This window comes from Puma concolor, chromosome A3 (assembly GCF_028749965.1).
Source record: "Puma concolor isolate L17-30 chromosome A3, mPumCon1.1.hap2, whole genome shotgun sequence".
Taxonomy (NCBI): Eukaryota; Metazoa; Chordata; class Mammalia; order Carnivora; family Felidae; genus Puma; species Puma concolor.
In genome coordinates, this window is record NC_141669.1 from 55,550,796 (window position 1) to 55,561,062 (window position 10,267).

The window sequence follows — 10,267 nt, forward strand, 5'->3', positions numbered from 1 at the left end:
CTTTAGGGGTGCCTGGGTGGTTCAGTCATTTGAGCATCTGACTTTGGCTCAGTCATGATGTCACGGTTTGTGGGTTCCAGCCCCACATCAGGCTCTGTGCTGACAGATCGGATTCTAGAGCCTGCTTCAGATTCTGTGTCCCTCTCTCTCTTTCTCTCTGCCTTTCCCCCGTGCATGCTCTGTCTCTCTCAAAAATAAATAAACATGAAAAGAATTCAATTGAACTTTAAAAAAGCCTATACCTGCTGGATTTTGGTTTTGTTTTTTCAATTTTCAAGGAAAAATAAAAAATTTGTGAAATTCTTTCTCAGAAAACTTGTGTTTGATGGTATAATTAGAGAGGTTTAAGTCAAGGATAGTAAATACTTCTATCATTAAATCTAAGATGTCATTGATTGTAAGATGATCTGCCACAGAGAAAGGAAAACGCTGCCAGTGAAACCAATGCACACTTCTTATCACTTAGCATTTCTTTAATATTCCTTGAATGGTCTTTTAAACTTAGATCATCCTTATAAAGGAAAATATATACAAAATAAATTTGGTATGGTATGCCTCAGATTTCTGCCTATTCAGAGTCTGAGCCTTCTACATCACCTTTCCATGTTTCCCTTACGGTATTGTCCTTTGTACCACAAAAAATGTTGGTGAGGCAGGATTTCTTTAAAACATGGTCTTTAATTAATTGTCACTTACTCTACAAATTTGGTGTACGCATGCCAGCTGTGACAACTGTTGTCATGATTGCTGCCAGCTTACCAGGATCTAGCAGGATCGTTCAATTATCTATTGCTGTGTAACAAATCACTGGGAAACTTACTATCTGTGCTCCGTGCAGCCTCAGTCAGGCAGCCAGACTTAGGGCTGGAGGATCTGTTTCCAATGTAGCCTTCATATGGCCTGCAAGTTGTCAGCTGGGACCTCAGCCAGGCCTGCGAACCAGGGGCCGCTCCACATGGCATGTGCTTCTTCAGAGCAATGGTGGCTGGGTTCCAAGGATGAGCATCTGAAAAGAGGAGGCCAGGTAGAAGCAATATCATTTTTAAACAGCTTAGCTTCATAATTCATTTAGTGTCACTTTTGCCACATGATATTAGTTGAGGCAGTCACAAAGTCCCCCCACACACACCCCCTGTTCAAGGAGAGAAGATATAAATTCTACTTCTTGATGGGGGCTTGGCTAGGTTCTGGACGAGCCTGTGAGACTTAAAATATTGTGTCCATTTTTGGAAAATACAATCTGGCTTGGTGATACAAGATGCATCTCAATTTCAAAGATGTAAAAAAGGAGGGAGAGGAATGATGGACTTGTTAAAATTGATGAAATTTGTTAGTTGGAATGCAAGTCCTCTATCCCACTCAACTGCTTACACCCCTCCCTGCCCCTAATTTATTGCAGCCATTATTAATCAATCATGGTACTCATTTTCTCTGAGCCTCACAAGCTTTATTACACAACTAGGAGCTACTACCAACTGTTGGTGATCCCCTGTGGAGTCCAGCTAGTCTCCTGGACCAGGCATTACCTCAGTGTGGACCGCCTCAGTCCTTGGGTCTAGTTTTTGGTATCCCACACAATGATGGGGGTCTCCTGCATGCGACCATCCATATAAACCAAACATGCAAAAACAAAATGGCACTTCATTTGTATACCATGAGAAGTGAGCCTCTTAGCTACCACAATGCTTAGGTTTGCCAGTAGGTGCACCTTCTGTCAACTTACCTCATGTGCTGCATTGCTTCCTGTGAGGGCCAGATTAGAAGCAGACATTCACGGCATTTAGAAATAATTCATCCAGGCCTCAGTACAACCTAAAAACCCAATTTAGATATTGTGTACATTTTAGTGTACTTGTTTCCATTCTTCTTTAGCATAAACATGTGGCACTTTGCTAGGGGTGGTGGTAAACTATCAAAATGTTTTGGTAAGGGATCCCTGGAATAATTCTGATTATGGGGTCTAGGCCCTTCTAGGCAAGTGCTACTTTGTAAAGACATGTTTTCCTTTGGTCACCAGATTGTCCCCTAAAGTAGGTGAAGCAGCAAATAGGCTTTGGATACAAGGCTGGTTTATGCAACCTGAGTATAATATCTCAATCTGCATTCAGTCGCTATGGCTAATTTGGAAAATAAGTGGGCAGTTGGCTTTTAGCTATGTTCCTTAAAAAGGACTGGTTGTTTTTTTTTTGCCCAGGAAGACCTCATCCCTGCAGGTCCACCCTTGTTGTCTTGTGTAGCCCCACCTCATTAATCTGGGTGGGATTAGGCTGCCAGAGCTGCACAGAGCTCTCCCTCAGAGCTGGGCCATGCCCAGCAGTCCCTATAAGCCAGGGCGCCTGGTGTTGCCTCCTGAGAGAGCCTGGGGGCACTGAGCCTATGCTGTTCTTAGACCTGCTGGGATCTGCTCATGGAAGTCCTGTTCTACATCCAGACAGCTGAGGACTCAGGGCTGCTAGGACGATGCCCCCACCCCACTCCACCCACACCCCTCTACGCTGCCTGGAGTGGGGGACAATTCTTTGGCCAGTAGAATCGCCCCTTCGTCTGTCCCACAGGGCTAGGGTGGACAAGTAGCTGCACAAAAACTCTCTTTTATCCAGATCCTGCAAATCTGTGTCACTGTATCGGGATCTAGAGGGAAGAAGATCTGCCTGTCCTTAACCTTGAACCAGAAAAGTGGGTGGTTCCTAATCAGAACAACACAAAGAAAGCAGATGCACATTGGCCTCACAAGGCCATGGCCATTAATGTCCATAGGTTTTGTATATTTTCCATCAACCATCAAGTTTGAATGCAGGAATAGATTCTGGCTGTGTTTTAAGTCATAAAGGGAGATTCAGGATAAACACAACCTCTGCTGCCAGGGAAAACACAGATGTCAGAAACAGCTATGGCTGTGACCAAATACAGCTGCATTTATTTAGGTAGTAGCACTGAAGTAATTTTCAGGAAGGATTTTTTTTAACAACTGAACTTTGTTTCTGGTGGTCCTGATCCAACTCTGTCCTTAAGTCAACTTAAAGCCAGATCATCCAGCAGTGCCCTTCACACAACATTCAATACATATAGATTGGTGATAAAAAAAATTATGAAATTATGGCAAAACCCCCAAATTATTTTTATTTAAAAATAAAATTATTTTTATTTCTCTCTTCCAAACATCTAGGTTGGCAGTCTAGGCTGCTATGGTGGCTTCATAACGAGACCTGACCCTATCTTGTTTTTCTACCATCTTCCTTATGTATCTTTTACCTCATCATCCATCATCACTGGGGCTGTTCCAGCTCCAACCATCACATCCACATTCCAACCATCAAGAAAGTAAGAAGAGAAAGGATACCCTGTCACTTAAAGAATATCACTTCTGCTTTCATTTCTTTGGCCATGGTTGGTCACATGGCCACACCTGCCATAGAAAGGTTGAGAAACAGACTTACTCTGTGCAATGGTATACTCAACTCACATCCAGGAGTTCTGAGAAAGACAGGGGAATTAATATTAGGAGACATAATGGACTTGGCCAGTGTCACAGAATAATAGTCTAGCATAACACATCCCTAAGTTCTCCCATGAGGTGAAAACCAGGGAGTGATCAATTCATACTTCCTCAGGCTGGATCTAGATCTTGGCAACCAATATACACTTTTGGGAATTGCATCTTCTCCCTCAGCTAGTATAGACATGACACAGTGGAATTACTTGTTTTCCTGACCTGTTAAATCTTTTATTATCCTTTACATACATTTAATGGAAGCCTAGCCCTGTACAAAAATATGAAAGGGAAGTTCTTCCTAAAACTGAAACTGATCTTCTATCCTAAATTTCTTTCCTGGAAAATTTGTGTTTACTTAATAACAAATTGTTTCAAATTCTAAGCACTGCTTCTGTCCACTGGGCAGTGCAAAGACTTGGGGAATACAACATGAGTGGAACACTTGACCTCATGCATTTCCATAAACTCACAAACGAAACTTGAAGGGAAAACAATGTATTTATGATTCAGTGTATAGGTCTCTGCCTAAAATTGCTTTTGTTGGTGACTTAGGTGGATAAATTTTGTGTAGATACAGAAAAAATAATTTGTTAATACTGAAGAACTGTCCCTCACACAAAATGATTTCATCCTTTTTCTATGTGAGAACAACCGAAAGGTTTCTGGCAGATACTTAGGGCTTTCAATTATGCCAAGGTACTATAAGATCTGCCTCTTAACAGCTTTTAGTGAATTGTCTTCCCTCTGGGAAGGAGTCATTCTCTCCTAGGGCTGTGCTTTCTGAATCCCAGGCCTTTGTTACACCTAAAGACCCTGTGGTGTGCTGCCCCCTTGTGGGGAAGTGTGGGCATTGGGGATCACAGAAGAAAATAGATTTTGCCCTTCAGATGCAACTGGAAAACCTTCATTGTTCAATTCACAGCAGGCACACAAGTCAAACTGGACCGCAAGAAAGACATTATCTTATAGAAATTTCTTCTAAAAATGAGAGTGTATTTACAAGGAGAAAAACACTTTACAGCATGGCTAAGCTTGTACACAATGGATTTATTAGCCAAAACTTGTATAATTAGATTTATTATAGATTCAACCTTTTAGTGCACCATGAGAGCTGACTTCCAAAAGGAAACATTTAGCTTTTTATAAAGTGGGACATTATCTTGTAAAGTAAATAATCTATGCCCCACCTCCTATCACCCATTCATTCTGTAAGTTCTAATTGTTCTAAGTATTTCTAATTGTTCTAAGTATTAAGTTCTAAGTATTTCTCCAAGTAAAGACCTCTTTATACCATTGGCTATCTTCCTGCAAATATTCTAGAATCCCCCCCTTCCTTGTTCCATATTTGCATGGGATATAGTCACTGATTTTACAAGCCATTTCTGCACGAACAACTCAATGAGCAGGAGCCCTGCATCTGTCCACTTTTGGCACTGTGACCACACAGCTAAAAGAGGCAGCACAAAGTAAAGTGTGGTCAAAAGAGATTCACAATTCTCCCTCACACAAGAGGCTGAAGACACTCACATTTCCTGCTCATTTTAAGTCTTCAACTTTTCTTCCTTCCCCCTAAGAATGCTCCCACTGGGGTTTTTGTAGCAGAACAGAACGTCAGCTCTGGAAGAGGCCTTTGAGTCTGCTGAGCCCCATCCCTCTGTTTGTATACAGACTCAGGAGCTTCGTCTCCTGACCCCCTCATCCAGTGCTCTTCACCCTGCACCACCTGGAGGCTGTTCCATGCTCCATCCACCCCCCCACCCCCCCCCCCACCTCCCACCCCCACCGAGAACCAGGGCACCTTTCAGTCTACCAAGCCAGAAACTGAGATCAGGTGCACAAACAACACCACCTTCAGAGGTGATAAGGGTAAGCAAATAAATACCAGGCAGGAACAGAAGCAGAGTTTGGCTCTCAGCACCCTGGAGATAAGTGTTTGATCTGGGCTGAGCACATCCCTTATCTGGTGAGAAACCACATTCACACTCAGAGGGAGCCTGAGCTTGCAGCAAGCACATCTGGAACCCTATGAGTGCTGACCTGGTCCTCACACTAGCTGAACAATGGATTAGGGGCAACTGTTACCACCCACCCAGGGGTCCCTGAACTCCTGGGAGATCATAAACTAAAGATGCCAAAGAAGACAGAGCCAAAGTTCTCAGCTGAAGAGTTCTGGTGGCCCCAGTCTCTCCTCATCCACTAAGGGCCTCTGGGGCATGCCATGGATTTTCCAAGTCTGCCCAGTAAAGCTTCTTAGAAGTGTCATAAGCCTCATTCTCTCTCTCACCATTCAAGTTACTGAAGCTGAAGAAAACAGTGAAGAATGAACCCAGGGAGAAAACCATTAGCGTGTCTCTAAAGAGACTTGACTAAGATGACGTACATACAGATAATAATAGTGACAATAATAGCAGCTAATGTTTACTGAGCATTTACTATATGCCAGGCACTATATACTAAGTGTTTCTCCTTCAATCCTCACCACAAAACTTTGAGGTCAGTACTATTGTTGAAATTTACAATTGAAAAATAGGATTCAGGAGATTAAGAGACTTGCTCAAAATCCCACAGCTAGGACACAGGAGATCCAGGAGTAGAAACATGGTTTATCAATCCCCTAGAACCCAGACTCTTAACCTCTTCTTTTTCATATATTGGTGTAAGTTGTTTGATGCATTTTCCCCCCATCTGTTTCGCTACATTAAGGATAAAAGTCCTGTGAAATAGTGTTATCACAGTGAATGGAGCCTTTAGCAGGGATTTTCATGAGAGCAGGAGAGATGGAGGGAGCATTGATTGAGTGCAGGATTGGGAGGGGGGCGGGAAGGAAAATGTGTTCTAGCATAGACTGGGCGCTGGCTTCCTTTCCACCCTCGGCACAGCCCTGTTTTCTCCCATTACGCAGGCAGCAGCGGCCTCCCCTGCCTACTCTTTCCTCCTCCCTCAATAACAGGAACCCATTTCTATTGTAGCACACAATAAAGATTATGTTTGCCAGCCTCTCTTTTAGCTAGTTGTGGCCACTACGGTGAGCACGGGCTTGCACTACAGGGACAGCAGAATACAGAGCATGAGGAGCCTGGGGACAGATGGTGGAGAACCATCACACCTGCCTGAGGCTGTTTACCTCAACTTCTTCCACATGATGGACAAATGTATTTGTTTTGTGTTTAAGTTCAAAACTTGGGATTTTCTCTTGTATGCATGGATACCTAGTCCTCACTATTAACTTTTTTTCTTCTTTTTATAAAGGGATTCCCAGAATCCCTCTCCTGGCCCACGTGACATGAAAACATACAGGAAAGGGAATTCTGGTAAGTGTAGTTCAGCCTAGCCAGGTTGGGATATTATAAAGCTACCTCAGGTAGCTCATGGAACTGAAGGAAGAGCTGAAGAATCAGGCTGTGGACAGGAAAGAAAGCAAGGCAGCTCTGGGGATCTGGCAGATGACACTCCTATTTTCTCTATGTCTCAGAGTCACCTCCATCTGTATTCCCTCCTTGTACTGTTCAAATTCTCAGGACACAGTCTCATCGGCTGGTGAGATCATGTGCTCATGCCTTGACCAAAGGAGAACAGACTCCTTGATTGACTGTCCAAATAACAATCCATGAAATGGTGGAGTGGTGGTCCCCCAGAGGGAAATCAAAGTGCTGTTTTAAGAATAGGGGTGTGCATGCCGTAAAGGCAGATACAGTGGATACCCATTGCACCTGTTATTGGTCTGGACTGACTGCATTTTCAAGCAGGCTCTCCCTACATGGTAGCTGAAGAGACCGAGTGTATATCAGCTCAACTGAGCAGCCCCTGTGGGCAGAAGGCATGTCCCCCTACCAGATCCAGTAGAGATCTTGGGATCAAGGTTCATTGGCCTTGCTGGCCCCAGGGCTTCCCTGAGCTAACTTGTGATGGTCAAGGACAACAAGTGCTCCCATTATTTAGGCCCAAGCCCACAAAGTCCAGACAACGTGGAGAAGATTGGGTGGTTCCTATACCAAAGTGAGGCTACTATCACTACAAGATACAGGGGAATGGCAACTGGGCAAGCCAAAACAGCATGCTTGGGGAGGCTTGGCCACAGCCCTGCTCTTCACATGCTGCAGGTCTAGCTTGAGGCCTGTACTTGCAAAACCAGCAACTGAGACAGCCTCCTGCAAATCTAAAAGGTCAGACCTATGAGGAAACCAGCACAGAAGACACGAGAGCATGAGTAAGGGAAACAGAGTAACCAGGATGAGGGTGGGCAGAACCCTGAAAAGCATATAGAAACAAAGACCTCAAGATCCCTGGGTGGGGAACAAGCATACATAATTGTTTGATGTTGGATACAACAGCAGACATCACCAACCGATAAATAACTTGCATAAGAGTCATTCCAGTAATAGCTGCAATTCTCAGCCCATGGACATTCTCATTAGTAACCATTGGGGAAGACCTGGCTACATTTCTGGGCCCCCTGGGCCTCCTGCCCTCATAGCTCTGTCAGGAGCAGCCTGAGTAAGCAAGGAGAAAAATGGGACCTGTTAATTAGTGTAGCTCCCATGTGCCTGCCTGCCATGGGGAAAGGACACCCAAGAGGGCCTGGTCCCTCAGGCTGGGCTGTTATTTACCAGGTCCAGTGAGGCCCGAGGCAGGAGCACTCCAGTGACCCTGGTGCTAGTCTCCAAAGAGAAGCAAACTCTGAAGCAAGATGCAAGGCAGTGCAAACCCAGTGAGTCAAGCACCCAGTGGCAGCCACGAGGTCTGCTCTGCATACAACAGGTAAAGGCCTCTTAGAGAGGTTATTCCAATCCACATGCCAGGGCTCCTCCCCTCTAAGCATGATCACCTGTCCTGGGATGTTGCTGGGCTTTTAGTTAAAAACCCAGAAAAGTGCGAGGCAGACCCGGAGGAGTTGGTCATTCTATCCACCTTCTAGGACTGAAGTGTCCTCTGACAATTCAGAGGAGCTGACCAGGAGGAGCTTGAGTGTGTATGTGAGGGGAGAAAAAGTGAACAGGGATAATTTGGACTTTGCTCACCCATGCTTTGGGGGCCTTAAAAATAAGGAAGGAAGCAAAATTGTCTGCCTGGTTTGTCATTCACTTCAAGGCAGGTGACACCATCTTTGCCATCAAAGTACTTGCAAGCTAAGAGAGGTGTCCCACAACAAATTCAGAGGGGAAGCAAAAATGCTGCTCACAGATCATTCATGGTCCAAAAAAGCATGTGCTCCCAGTCAGATAAAGAGGAAAATAATTACTAAAATGTTGTCAAGGAGGGAGACCTGCCTCTTCCTTGACGCACAGGTCCTGTCCTGTCAGTAAACTGAACAGATACTTTCCTGAGGATCTGATATGTGTCAGAAGAATTATACTCTTTTATTATGTAATTATTCCCACTCCAGAAAGTAGAGGTTATTATCCCCATTCTACCGATGAGGAAACCAAGGCTCAGAGCAGTTGAGCAAATTGCTTCAGGTGACACTGCTAGAATGTAGTAGATCCAGGACTTCCCTCAGTTCTTCTGCTCTGTATCTGGTGTCCCTTCTCCTGCAGCAGGCTAAATAAGTCAGGTACTAATACATTACTCACAACAGAGATCCCCTGGGTTTGATTGCATTGACTGTGAACCTTTGACACACTTGCTTTCCATTTGACAAATTCTACAGGACCTCATGTAGATGAAGAAGGAATTTTATTTGCTGTCTTTGCCAGTGAAAGTGGGACTTGGTTTGGGACTCAGGCACTGTCCGTGACACCTGTCATCTGCAGGGTGGGTGTTCTGGATATGGGATGGGAGAGGACCCTGGGGAGGGAGGTGATGGGCCATTACAATGGTCAGGAAGGATCCTTTGGGGATATGTGAAGAAGTCAGTCCTGCTTGATCCTCACCAGGGACAGGAGCAGACTCAGTTGCCAATAAAGTCCCATTAATCTTTAGAAGGCTACAGCCATCACATTTATTCAATAGCAAATATGGATTGTTACGCTAACCGGACCATAACTTAGAACAGTAGTCTCTAAATTGTGCCTTTTGTATTCATCACTGTAATAAAATTGTCTAATTGGAAAAGTCCATATTGACAAATCAACAGGAAGCACATTGATTTAATAGTAGCTCTGAATTATTAATTCTGCAATTTTTTATTCCATAGAGCTATTACATTTTCATCAGATGGACCTTCTCTTAAAGAGGGCCAAAGGGTTATTCTGAAAAATTCCTGAGACTGAAGTAAGGAAGTTTTATGGGTGCTGTGAAAAGCCATTTGGCTTTTTGTATGCACTGCTGTATGTGTGTGTGTGTGTGTGTGTGTGTGTGTGTGTGCGCGCGCGCGCACGTGTGTGTGTGTGTGTGTGTGTGTGTGTGTGTGTGTGTGTGTGTTTCTAGACTGATTTTCTTAGGTGATCTGAGCCAAAGATGGGAATTTAAAGTTTGCTCTGTTAGTTCTGTGGACTGAGATTACCATTTGGGGAAGAAGAGATGGGAATCGATATAAAAGATCACATACCTGGCCACACTAACCCCTCTGAGGACAGTCCAATTTGGGCACAGGCAAGCTTACTGTGGTGATAATCCATAGCACATGACTAGGCCCATAACAAAGACTGGCTTATGGGTTAAATGATTGAATGGGACACTGTTGGTTAGGAATTGCATTCCTAACTGCATGTGACAAAGACTCTTGAATATAGTGGTTTATTCTCTTATATAATGGCAGTCAAGATGCTGGCAGTCTAAGGTTGTGTGGTGAAACCACATTATTCAGCCTCCTTTCTTTCTTTTCTTCAATCCCTA

The 10,267-nt window shown here is 44.2% G+C and overlaps 1 protein-coding gene across 2 annotated transcripts in view; it reads right to left on the bottom strand.

Annotated features, from left to right (window-relative positions):
- The window catches only part of LOC147582461 (uncharacterized), a 60,395-nt gene that overhangs the window by 19,752 nt on the left and 30,376 nt on the right, over positions 1-10,267 (bottom strand). For both annotated transcript variants that reach the window (XR_015249145.1, XM_086700975.1), the window contains exon 4: positions 821-1,006. Coding sequence is in view for 1 of the 2 variants with exons in the window: in XM_086700975.1 (XP_086557101.1) it covers positions 971-1,006 (36 nt within the window). In the remaining variant the exon portion in view is untranslated. The remainder of the gene's footprint in view (positions 1-820; positions 1,007-10,267) is intronic.